Consider the following 14,084-nt stretch of genomic DNA (forward strand, 5'->3'; position numbering starts at 1 on the left):
TTAGTGGATAAAACTTAATATATTTATTTTCTAACAATATACATATTTTTAAAAATAACTATGGCACTGAAAAGATTAACCCTCTAAGATAAACTACATTAGTCTAAAAAAATAATCTTACTGTACTTTACACGCAGTCTCAGCAGCGTTTTCCAAATTCTCAGTTAACTGGCCGCCTTTTAGGACTGTATTTACTATGGCCCTGGCTAAATAGCCTGTAGATTGCATATAGGGTATTTCCATGAGATATCCAATTTTTTCTTCTTTCAGGCCATGATCCTAGAAAAAAAACCGTTTCATTATTATTTGGTCGGTGTTTTCATCGACTGTGTAGCCGTTTATTACCTAGAATATTCCCAATTATTTTCAATGAGTTTTTCGGCTTTTTCTCAGCGATTTAAAAAAAAGCGAGAAAAAGTTGACAATGACAGAGGAATTAATTAAGAGTATTCTGTCATTCATATCGCAGAATTGATGTGAGTCCACACTCCTTTATTTTTCGAGGCTTAAGTTGAAGTTAGAGATATAGTGATAGCAAAGACAAATTTGGTCTTTTGTCCAATTAACCAACTTCGAGAAAGAATTACTGATGGTAACTTTGACAAAATTTGTGACTGTTGGTCTTAAGAGATTAGAGCATCTCGCAGATCTTGGAGCGTTATTATATTCTATATATCCTGATATTTTAAAAACAGCACCCATAACCCTAACATTGCTGAGAATTTCTGCCTATATAATAGTACTTCTATCTATAGTGTCTAAGGTCCTTTTACGTTCCTACGTTTTTATCAGAATTTTTAACAAACTTGCCAGACTGAACAGAACTGACAGAACTATGCCCAATACTAACAAACCATCTGAGCGAGCCACTTGACAAGCTTTAGAAGAAGTAGAAAATATTCTGAATTTGGTAGAATATGATGCAACGATTAGTTCACGAAGAATTGGTATTCAATTGTTTATTCCACAGAAAAGATTAATTAACACACTCAAGCGAGCAAGACCTATATCTACTATACCAGGTACATCGTGTATATCACCTACAACCGGAAGACTATGTTAGGCTTATGCAATTTTGTGGTTTTACTGGTCGTGGATGAAGCAACATTCACCTGTGATGGCATCAAAAATACTAAACATGTATGGTCAGGCAAAAATCCACACGCAACATTCTAGACTAGTTTTCAGCACAAATATTCAGTAAACGTGTGGTATGGTCGATAGTTATCTAATTGGCCCACATATTACAAAATCTTCTCACAGAAGAGAACTATTTATTTTTTTTGCTATATGAGCTAATCAGTTAAAAGCATTATTAGAGGCAGTTTCTCTAAACATGCAAATTTATTAAAAAATGTAAACTTCCGCACATTTCGCTCATCAGGAAAAGCAATATTTGGACGAAGAGTTTTCAGGACTATAGATTGGTCGCGGTGGTCCTATTAGTTGGCCTCCAAGATCTCTAGACCTCACACCACTAGACTATTGTTTGTGAAGCTAATTTAAAAATGAGGTGTAAAAGGTGGAAGTCGACACGCGGGAGGCCCTAATTCGACGCATTAGAAATGCGACAGTATTTGTGAAAGAAATACGTGAATCGCTTTAAAAAGCAACAAAGGTCCTTCGCAGACGAAGTAGAATGTGTTTAGAGGTTAATGGCGGTATTTTTGAGCATTTGTTTAGACAGCACTATAATTAAAACCATGTTAATGTAAGAAATTTTGTTTGTAATTACGCGATATTTTAAAAACGGGAATCGCATAATATATGTTTTTTTTTAATTATTTTTACGTGTACAATAAGAATTTATGATTAGTGTCTTTCTCCCGACTCACCCTGTATAGCAGTTTTGCTTCGTGACCTTAATAAGACTTTCAATAAAGTACCTTTGGGGTTTGTGCTTGGTCCGTTATCTTATATACAACTGATATAATAATAATAATAATAAACGACTTTTATTTCCAAAAATTCATTACATAATATTTGTATTATAATATGTTTCTTAACCTATCAGTTGGCGAAGTCTAGCCTAGGGCTATTCAAACTCAACCCTCTAACAGATTTCAATAAATGCTAAATAACACACATGTGCCAAATAATTATGCACTTGAAACGCACTTTAAATAATATAGTCTTAACTTATAGTTAACAGTAATTAAAGAAAAAAAAATTCACAAAAAAGCAAATATAACAAGGGTTTCACATAGCTTTCTTTTTAATTCGACGCTTAAAATTTGACGACTATTATATAATTGTTTTAATGATATATATGCTTTTTGAATAAGGTTTTTAATATGACTTTCAAAATTTAATTCAGTATCTATTACTACCCCTAAATTACGTGCTATTATAATGAAATATTTAAAATTTTAGAAAATATTTGCCTATGCGGTTCGATATTACACGCAGATTTATTGTCACTTTAACCACTTCCTGTGCAAAAGTTAAAAATAATCTGCAAATTCTTAACAAAAGGTAAAAACTCAAAGTCAGTATTATTCTAGACATATTTGATGAGAAGCTGTATTCGTTAAAACTCTGAAGAATTTTGGTGGTACTTGACATTCAGGCAGCTCTTAAAAATATTGATTCAAAGATCAGCAGGACTTAACAATTGTTATATAGTAATAGGTATTGCTATATAAAAATCTATAAATATAAATATATTTCACCATAATCTAATTCTAAAAAATCTCAAATTATATGCTTTGAAACCAAACGATTTTTAAAACGACATTTAAATATTACTAAATAATAAGAATTTAACAATATAAGAGAAAAATCTGGATTGCAATTAGACTAAATAAAGCTGAATTGGTCAAATCTAGTTAGGCTCTCACTGTTTAGAAAACACGTTCGCCTTAAAAAAGCAAAAAAAAAAATTTGACATTATATTTAGAAACATTTTGCATTTATTTGTTTTATTTTTAAGTTCTGAGACATCGAATCTTTAAGGACTAATAATCTCGTAATTGGTGATTTAAATTAAGACGCGGCTGAAGGCTTCTTGAGACCCATGCCTAAATAAACTTTTACTACATAAAATAATACAAAGTTTTATTAAGTTTTTTTTGTGTTTTGTGGGTAAAAACAAACTTTTTACTATGACAAACTTGTATCTGTAAATGAAGTCCAATTCTGCTAGCCACTCAATAATAAATACATTAAAATCTTTTTTCATTATTTTTATTTTTAAATAAAATTAGCTTTACCTCCAAAATCAATATTGGCTGATAATTTTTCCATATAAATAGTAATTTATTTATTTCTAGAAAACATAACTTTTATTGCAAAAGAGACTTTCAGATTTAAGCTTTTCGTAGCAAAATCACTTTGAAAAAAGTTTTGCATTTTTTTAATATTTAGAATAAGAATTTGTATTTTTTTGTTTATTTTACAAGGAATAAATAAAAACTTATAGACAACAGCATTACAAAAAATGGAATGTAAATCTTGAAACAATCTTAGAAGTCCATTGCAAAATGTAGCTCCATTTAGCTTTTATGACTAATAAATCAGAAGTAAAAAATTCATATAAATAAAGTAGTATAAATTGACTCTCAGTCACTTTTAAGTCAATCATTACCGAAAAATTAATTGAAATTCCACGTGAAAACACATTAATAAAGTTCACAAATAAATTACATCTAGAAAATAAATTTAAAAATAATTTTCAAAATTAAGCTTTACATCAATAATACTAATATTCTAAACTATTAAAGAATTTCTAAATACTTTTTAATCACCGAAACAACTTTCTAATTAAATAATAAATGGAATTTTAATCATCTATAGCGTATTTAAATATGAACAACTTGCGGTAAAGTTTAGAACTCTATAACGAAAATTAAAAATGAAATTGGTGTTGTGGGTCGCGTTGTGTGGTGGTGTTTTTGCACAGTTTCCAAATGGAAGAAAATTGGAGGGACCAGTGCCGGAGTTGTGTGCAGAGAGAACAATTCATGCTACTTCTTTTCTTAGATTAAATTACTTTTTTCAATGGAGAGGTAAGACCTTGGACTCTGTATGAATGTATAGTAACTATAACTATTTATAATTATTTATCGAGTTTCAAAACTTAATTCGGGAGTAAAATTAATATTCATGACCATGATGATTATTAAGTAATTTAAAATCGATATTTGATTCGTCAAGTAAAGGAGGCGAATATGAAACTTAAAAATAGGTATTGATTTTCGGAAAAAATGCCGCGCATCTCTTAATTTTTTTTGTTTCTATTTTTTTTTTATCTAAATAGAATATATGGTGTGTAAAAAAGTGAATTTAATATCAAATTAAATTTTTCGTAATATTTCTCGAATTTAATACTGAATTCTAAGCAAAAATCTTTTTAACTTTCAAGAAATTCTCAAGAAAAATTACATAGAAAGATAATTTAAATTATTTAAAAAATGACTTTAATACGCCAATCTATTTAAAAACTCTTTTAAAACATACCTACCTAGACCTATAAGTATTGGGTGCCTAACCTTATAGATTTTTGAATTATTTAAGTATATTTAAGTGGCTATTCAGTGAAATTGAGGGCAAAATGTAACCTTTCTAAAAACCATCATTTAAAGGATATAGATGTTGCTGCATATTTTATGCTTTTCATTCAATCATATTTAATACTGTATATCACAAGGACAGGAATTTGGAGACTATGGGAGTCACCCGTGGGGGTGGAGTTATGCTTAATAAAGTTTTAATCATGGGTGATTTAAATATCAATATTAATGTTCTCGAGCCAACTGTTAATACGAAGGTCCCATTACTACATGACTTTTTGGCTTCTTCTGATCAATGTCAATTTGATAATAGTCATAAAGTCCAAGTGAAGATTGCAGATTCTTATTTAACTATATCTCTGTTACTAACTGTATACGAAACCATAAAGTTTTAACCATGGGGATTGAAATATCAATATTAATGTTCTAGAAACAACTGTGTCATCTGTTCTGATCTGTGTCAATTTATAAATATTCGTAATGTACAAGACCTTGATCTGATATTTGCTAATCTTTCATTCACTGTTGATGGTCGTATTTCACTGTCGATGCTAATTATCCTTCTATAGCTATATCATTTAAAACAGAAACCAATAGGAATTGTAACTTTAAACCACACCTTCAAAGTCTCAACTAAGGACTAACTTTCCCATGCTATATCAGCTTATCTGAGGTTCAGTGGAATTTTCTTCATAAATTTGATGATGTTAATAAGGCAGTTTCCAGTTTCTACTGTGTTTTGAATGATGTCTTTGACAGAGAAGTTCCTTGTTATAGACGTCGAAAAAATGACTATCACTTTCTTAGCTGGTATACTGCCCAAATTATGGCAGCTCTTAATAAGAAGAATAGGCTGCATAATATAGGTGTAAAAGAACTAAATCATTAGCTATAGTGCCTAAAGAGCCTTGCGAGCATCCTTTATCTCCTATATTCATGTAGCGTATAGGGTTAATATACAAATACTAAAAATTCTATTCTATCATGTCCTCAAGAAATGTTGGCAATTTATACAACAAGCAAAAAACACATCTAAACTGTCTACTCTACTGTTACCTGCAAATTGTGAACGCTTTTGCAAATTTCTTTAGTAGCGTCTTTAACAGCTCCACTTCTTCTGCTAATTTCAGCCATGTACAATCTGCTTCTCAAAATATTCATATCTATGAATTAAATCATGTGGATATATTATCGTCCTTAAAAAAAAAACTAAAAAATAAAGAGACTGCGGGATTTGACAGTGTTCCTTCTTTTCTCCTAGGTGACTGTGCTTCTGCTTTCACTAAACCTCTATGTAACCTTTACTTTTTAATTTGTCACTACGGACAAGCACTTTTCCCAACGTCAGGAAACACGCAAAAATTTTGCCTATCTTTAAGTCAGGAGACAGAATTATGATAATTCCAATTTCGGACCAATCTCCATTTTGTCCAACTTTTTTTTCAACTTTAAGCAAGTCGTTGAGACCTGCATTTATAACAACCTGTTTCACCAAATTAAACATATTTTACGTAATCGGCATGGTTTTTTTCAGTGTAGATCAATAGTCACTAATTTAACATTATTTCTGTAGTACGCATATGAAGCTATCAATTGATCATGGAATTCTTTTCAAAAACCTTAATAAAATGAGTTTTCATGAACATCTAGAAGAGTTTTGTTGACATTGAGTTGTATATGAGTATTGACATTGAGACTGCATGCAGCTGCAAGCTGATCTTGATAGTGTTTATGAATAGTGTGAAGGTAACAGATTACCACTTAATCTTTAGAAATGTAAGAAGATATCAATTTCCTTGCTCAAAAATGAGATTGGGTTCGGTTACCTAATAAATGATACCACACTTCCAAATTGTGACTCTGTTGGTGACCTGGGGGTTTATGTTGATAAAAATTTATTTTCAATACTAGTATAGCTTAAGATCTTCTTATAGATCCTAGGCTTCATTGTAAGATGAACAGACCCTATTAATACTTCAAGCAGGACAATTTTGTTTAATTCCCTAGTAAAATCATGCCTAGTGTATGCTTCTCTATTACGGTTTCCTAATTATTCACTGGCTCGAATCAGTTCAACTAAAATTCTACAAATATATTCGTTTTAGGTTGGATGGTGTGTGTACACCCTGAAAGGGGCTTCAGTCAGCAGTTATTGCTTTGAAAGTTTGATGCACTGTCTCTTCAGCAATCTCCTGTTTGTGGGAGTTTAGCGTTTTTATTTAAAATATGCAACAATCAAATTGATGCTTCAGATCTCTTATCAGATTTGAATTTTGCTGCTCCCTACATCTATACAAGACAGTGTATTTTATCTTGACACACAAGAAAGAGCCCATGTATAGAGCATGCAACTGGTTCAATGATGTTCAGTTACGGTTGGATGTCGATTTGTTTGGCATGACTTGAATAATTTCAAATATCATCTCAAAGAAAATTAGATTGTTAGTTGTTTAAGTGTTTATTGTAATACCTACTCTTAGTTTTATGTTAATCTAGCTAGTGAATTTGATATTGTTATTTGTTACATTACTGAATTTATTCTATTATCTGTCGATATTTCAATAATTATATTATTAGTAGAATTTGTTTCCTGTTGGACAATAAAACTTTGAATTTGAGATTTAAAAGGGCATCAAGCCGGTGTGCACAGAACTACTTCAGGAGTTCTAATCTCGGCCCTCTCCTCGTATTAGTTACCATAAATGGGATAACTTAGGAGCTCCAAAGTTGACATTTTTCCACACGATTTTTGCTACTCAAAAAAGAGGCAAATCTCTCACGTTAATGAATCAAGTCCACATTTCAACATCTGTTTATAATTTAGTTTCATATTTCCAGACTTATCAGTATTTCTTTATATCTGCCTAATTTTCAAGAAATTTGATAATTTACTAAATAGCTACTATCCTCGCTTTTTCAACTTACCCATTTCGCATATTCACCTGTATTTTATAATACGTAAACTGTGTAGACATAGATCTGTTTTTATTTTTCATAAAAGCTTTAATAAGGGACCAGTATGCAAAAGGTATGAACAACCATACTTTACTTACAATAAGATATTGTTCTTTTTTTATGGAAATATTTTTGAGTTTTCAAATGGGTCTAATTTACATCGTAAATATGTTGCGACTCAGTGGCTTTACAAAAAAAAGGGTTTTGAGCAGACAGCACAAAGTGATGATCTGAGTGCCATTGAAAATTTGAGAAATGATTTAAATACATCGAAAGAAACAATATAAATAAAACTAATATGAAAGAAATAATTTAAGAAGTAAAGAGGAATATGAATATGTCTAAAGTAACTAAAATTTTGGAACTAAGCTTGGACGATGTGATGAAATAATCAAGAATATTGGATAATATACCCAATATTAAATTAGGGTATTTATTACTTTCGTTAATATGTTACTAATTTTTTTTCCAAAGCTTATTTACTTTTATCTATGCATTATCTTAGAACACAAAAATATGTAATTTATTTTCACAGGAATAATTAATATATATTATTTAATTTACCATTCAACAGAAACTAATTAAAGTAAATAAAGTCAAAGAAACAAATGTTGTTTAAGGTTTCCTACACTAGTAGGTGTACTATCTAAGAGAAATTAATAATTTCAGGCAGAATGTAAACCTGGATTTAAAAATTCAATGTTGCATTTAAAGAGTAACATTTTCTCTTTGTCATGGTCTGTATACATCAATATTTTATTTTTAAATAAATTTATTTCACATTGTATTAGACTTTACTTTTAGAGAATCTCGATGAAGAAGACTGGCTAGGCGCAAGAAACTTCTGTAGAATGCGTTGCATGGACACCGTATCTTTAGAAACAAAAGTTGAAAATGAATGGATTAAATATATAATTCGAACCGATAATATTACGGAAATATGGACATCAGGAAGAAAATGCGATTTTCAGGTATCGTAAGACGCCCTTAATTAAAATAAGACTTTATTAATTAATGTTCTATAATCAATTAGAGATTATTAAGTTTTTGGAATTATATTGTCTTGTTTTTATTTGAATAACATATATTTGGCAATATAGGGTTGCGATCGAGAAGATCTTCAGCCACTAGAGATCAATGGTTGGTTCTGGTCTGCTGTTTTCCAAAAACTTGCCCCAACTATTGAGAGAGAGAATAATGATTGGTCCTATACTGGTGGAGATGGAGTTCAACAACCGGATAACCGGTAAGTAAAAAAATGGTTGTGAAATTTAAAACTCATTAGAAAAAAAAATGTAGATGGGTTAAAAATTTAAAAATATTTACATCGCAATAATTAAAATAAGAAAATCAAATTAGAAAATTCATATTAATAATTTTGTAAGGAAGTTCATTAATTTCAAGTTCCAGCGCTGATTACAATTCTGATTACAATTTTATTTTTTGTTTATTGCTCAAAATTCAGTTTTTCTATTTCAGTTTTTTACTGAATCTAAACGAGATATAGAATGCTCAAATTTTATCAAATTTTTCGTTTTGTTTTAATAATTCCTTAACGAAATTATACATTATTAAAAACTCACAGATCATTAGCAACCTAAATACTACTTTTTGCTAATTTTGCATTACTTGAAAAATAAAATTAAATAGAAAGGGGGGTAATGCGATACATCGTTTGAAAGCGTCCACTGAATGCTTTATGATCCTAGAATTTTAAGTCATTACTTCTACCCATATCAAAATGGCAGCCTTTCAAAATCTTATTTTTCACATTTTTATTTTCTTTACTACACCTGTTCAGGTATAATTTAGAGAATATTTAACTAATACTTATCCTAATCGGTGGATTGGTCGTCGAGAATACGTACGAGGTACGTCAAAGAATAATTGATGCACGTAGCAATATTCCAAAATGTTCGTGAATAGTTCTCCAATAGATGCTTCAAGTCAGTGGTGCTTATTTTCAACATCTTTTGTAGTGAAACAGTTACATTTCTGTGTTATCTAAAGTTTAATTATTTTAAATCGAAATAAAAATGCAAAAAATAAGATTTTGAAAGGCTGTCATTCTGCTACGGGTAGAAGCAATGACTAAAAAAAAAAATCTAGGACCATAAAGCACTCAGTGGGAGCTCTCAAACGATGTATCGCATGACTCCCCTATTTAATTTAAGTTTTGCAAAATAAGCTAGGGACCAAAAAGTAGTATTTACGTTGCTAATGATGTGTGGGAAATTTCAAGTTTTTATATAAACGCATTTAAAAGATAAGAGGGGGAGGGACAATTAAGAGTCGCACTGTATATGTGGGTAATAAAGAGTGTTTTTTTTTTTTAGTTTACGTAAAGAAATTTCAGCTTATTAAAGTCGCTAGGAGCAACCCTTCTCGAGAGAATCACTCTTTGATATAATTACGTAGTTTAGTAACATTTTTAAAAACTATAATATGTCAAAATCAAGGTAATTAGGTTAAATTAGAAAAGCTTCTGAATGAAAAAAAACAACATACCCGCCTTCTTCTACAAACTTTTTGTACTTTCTTATTCATAACAAATACAAAATATTTATACGAATAAATATTTTATTTGTTACGCTAGTTTACGGTAATAAAACTAGAGCAAAACGAAAAACTAGCTAAAACTTAAATTATATCTCAGGTTGAGCAAGTAGTCCATTCTTGTAGTGAAGTCATAAGATCAGGTAAATAAAAGTCTGCCTCCGCTTAAATTGTGGAACTATTAAGGAAAAAGTCCATTCTGAAGCCGAGTCGATATAACATTGAAAAGACTTCCCCTACTAACTTTTCAAATTTGTAGAACTATATCAGGGCGATTTAAAGTTTTTTAATAACTTAATAATTAAATACCCTCACATGCGCTCAATTATTAAAAAGAACAAGAAAATGTAGGAAGCATTGATATTCATCTAAATAATAACATAATACCCAACAAAATATATACTAATTATAAATTCGTCCCAACAATATAAATTTTACTTTTATTTAACTGGCACTATGTTGACATGAACTATTATTTTGACTTCTACTGAGGGACTGTGTCATTAATGTTAGGAAGCATGTCAGCCAAATCAAGCAGCAAATTTAAATTAACAAAAAACAATTTAAAAACTGTTATTATCATTCATTCCTTGGAGAAGATTGTACTAACAATTTTTCAGAAAATTTTAACCTTCTATTTTAAATAACTTTTATATATTGTTTTTATTGCCAAGCATTTAAGATCCTACAAAAGAAAACAAAAGGTTTTCTTACTTTTCCAAATTTATCCAAGTATATTTTCTATTCGTTTTTCGCCAGTATAGTTTAATATTCCCCTGAAGTTAATTTTCCTTTAATTTGTTTTATTTGGAGTTAAAAGGGTGTTTTGGCCTACTAAAACGATTATTCTAAAAAGTTAACTAAAAAATTGATAATTTGCTTGAATATAAGAAATAGTGACAGATCTTTAACGTTTATATCCAAAAAAATATTAACAGTAAATTTAATATTTTTGCCTTTATAGAGAATCAGCAAATGGTAAAGAGGAAAACTGTATAGCAATCGTAAACAATCGCTATGGAGATGGAATTCACTGGCACGATGAAGTATGCGCTACGAGAAAACCTTTTGTATGCGAGGATAGTGCAGAATTATTAAGATATGCCCGATATATTAGACCTGAATTAAATATCAAGTAACTTCGCAAATATAGGTAGTTTTGGTATTGAAGAACGAGTTTTACTGAAACTTACCTTAGCGTACATATGAGTTGCATCCTTTACAAGCTGCCTGAGATCTAAAGGTTGACTAAATGTGAGCTCTGGATTTCTACCCAAAATGGTAGCAACAATAGTCAGTAGTTCAACTATTAGCTGTCGGTATTCTGGTACATTTATATGATTCAGCATCTGTAAAGATTTTTTTTTTAATTTCATAATATAGTAGGTACTTAACTGCTACATAGCCACTACTAAAACAGACTTTATTTTTTAAGCAAAGTTCTCTGTTTTTATAGTTTTGTCGAAAGTCTTAAAAATAATGTTAAGTTTGTATAAGCTTATCTATCTTAATAATTTGTTCTTTTCCAAATATTCAACAAAGAAGACCAGGATTATTTTCCTATTTATAGTTTTTCTATAGTCCACCCAATAAGAGTAATAAAGATTTTTGTTGCCCTATGATTTGTGTTTGCGCATGTTCAAATACAAATTTTTAAGGACTTTGCTGGAAATTAAAAAATCTTATTAGCTTTTGCATTTCTAATGAGTTTGGTTAAGAAATTTCTATATGTTTTCTAGTAACCGAATAAAACCAAATTTCAATTAAAATGCATAATTTATGAAATCTCTGTTTCTAATTGCAACCAACCCTGCTGTAATCCATTCATATGAATTTTGAACGCAGTACTGTAATTTTACTAAAAGTAAAAATGTTTGTTGTTCCAGGAAAGGAAGTTAAAGACTTATTTTTTAAGTTAGTATTAACCATAGAAAATTTAAGAATGATGTATTTCTTATACAGAAAAAAAATAGATTGAATCAACAAATTAACAATCAACAAATTAACCCTTGGTTTTAGATGAACCTGGTTTACAAGCTTAAAACAATTATTAATAAAAATAATAAATATTTTCATATATGTATAGGCGTAAGGGTCTCGTGAGAGAACATGAAACACATTCGCCAATTTTGTGACATTCATGTCAAAAAAATTGGTGATTTCATTAGCAAAAAATTGAAACTGGATTAAGTACTCTATCTAGTCGGTTTTGACAAAAACTATCTGCTGATTTATCACGAAAGATAAAAAACCTTCAGCCCATTGGCTGAAGATGGCATTTTAAAATTGCCATGTCAATGCGTGCATGTCCATGGCATGTGCATCTACGCGCAGTTTAAACAATGAATGTCCACTCAGCATCGCCGTTAAAATTAATGACGCGTTAAAATTTATTTTATAAGTGACTACATACTTTAGTTTAGCTATATAGGTGTATCAAAATAAATATAAAATAAATATAAATAAAATAGCTGTTTTCATTATATAACTCATGAAAAAAAAAATGTAGAAAAAACAAAGAAATTGGATCCTGAATGAAAATCCTGGCGACATTCACCCAGTTAAAGAACTAAGAAAAGTAAACTTGGTAAAAGAACAGCAGATAATTAAAAATGGTTTTACAGATTTAACAAAGTTTTTAAAATAACTAACGAATTTAATAACCACTTCATCGCAACGATCCAGTAGTAGTCTAAAAGCTAAACTTTGGTACATACGGGCTCGATTGCTACCGATATAGTAATGGGCAGAGCGTCAGAAGTGGCCGTGGATGTGATATGTAAGGGTAGAAATTAAACTTGTAATTTTTTTATGAAAATTTTTTGACTAGGCACAGGGCTGAAAATTTGCACTAGTATGGGAGATGATAATAAAAAATAGGAAATGTCAGAAATTAAGGCCGAAGATAAAGGGTCATCAGAAATTGCTAATGTTGCAAAAATTTTCACAACGATTTTGTCACTAGGTACAAGTTTCACATTTTGCATACTTATTTTATAATTTAAATTGAAATTACCTACAAATCGGCAGAAGGCTAGGAGGAAAAATAACGGAGATATTATCAGTATATCTCGTATTTTATATATTTCTTCGTCATGTTCACTTTTGACGATTTTGAGAACATAATTTATAATGTTTGAACATATTATTGCTCAATTATTGTCAGAAGTAAATTTGGAAGACATTGCCAATTATTAATAAATTATGATTTAAAAATATGATTTACAGTGAAAGTCGCCAATAACGATGTCGCTTATAATGAAATGTCGCATATAACCACTAAACGCTCGTATCTTGGTTGGATTTCTATATTTTCAATAGTAAAAAAGTCCGGCTATAGCGTCGTCGGTTATAGTGACGAAGTCGCTTTTAACGAGTTCATTTCGCTGAATTTGGATTTTTTAGACCGGTTACTGCGACAACCGACGAGCAACGACTCTGTGAAATACAGGAGTTGTTTTCGGGGAATACCCTATTTCTGAACATCTGCATGATAGACGTAAATGTAATGTGCGTAGTTTATTCCAGTACAGCGTGGATTTAACAGTTCCTACAAAGGGTTGATGTTGCTTTTTATTATTGTTTTACCTTCGTATGTGCTGTGATTGTGTTTTTGTGATTACAAACATTGTACAATGGCTTCGGTGTCAAAGAAAAGAAAAGTTCTTTCAATTGAAGAAAAAGGTATTATTATCGCAAGACTTGAATCTGGTGAAAGTAATACTACTAGAAGTAGCTACTGAATTTGATTTATCTCACTCAAGTGTATCCACAATTTTGAAGAACAAGGATAAAATTAAAGAAGCGTTCAACGAAAATTTATTAGGCAAAAAAAAACTCAAGTTATCTCAACACCCAGATATCGATCAAGGCTTACTCAAGTGGTTCAAAAGTCAGCGAAGTCGTGGAACTCCCATAAGCGGTCTAATATTACAAGCAAAAGCAAATGATTTTGGAAGAATTATGGGTAAAGTAGACTTTAAATGTTCTGAAAGTTGGATTAAGCGTTTTCGTCAAAGACATAAAATAGTGTTTGGGAAAATAAGTGGCGAAGCTGCCAGT

General features: G+C 30.4%; 2 protein-coding genes across 4 annotated transcripts in view; one reads left to right on the forward strand and one right to left on the reverse strand.

Moving 5' to 3' along the window:
* The window catches only part of LOC126735703 (probable phosphorylase b kinase regulatory subunit beta), a 51,228-nt gene continuing 37,144 nt past the window's right edge, over positions 1-14,084 (reverse strand). For all 3 annotated transcript variants that reach the window (XM_050439774.1, XM_050439772.1, XM_050439773.1), the window contains 2 exons: positions 11,216-11,371; positions 1-279 (listed from right to left, as the gene is read on the reverse strand). In XM_050439774.1, the coding sequence (XP_050295731.1) occupies positions 118-279; positions 11,216-11,371 (318 nt within the window). In that variant the 3' untranslated portion in view covers positions 1-117. The remainder of the gene's footprint in view (positions 280-11,215; positions 11,372-14,084) is intronic.
* LOC126735134 (L-selectin-like) lies at positions 7,531-11,161 on the forward strand. The gene is made up of 4 exons (XM_050439066.1): positions 7,531-7,539; positions 8,258-8,437; positions 8,567-8,712; positions 10,987-11,161. The coding sequence occupies exons 1-4, from the start codon at positions 7,531-7,533 to the stop codon at positions 11,159-11,161; spliced, it is 510 nt and encodes a 169-aa protein (XP_050295023.1).

Source organism: Anthonomus grandis, chromosome 4, assembly GCF_022605725.1.
Source record: "Anthonomus grandis grandis chromosome 4, icAntGran1.3, whole genome shotgun sequence".
NCBI classification, from domain to species: Eukaryota; Metazoa; Arthropoda; class Insecta; order Coleoptera; family Curculionidae; genus Anthonomus; species Anthonomus grandis.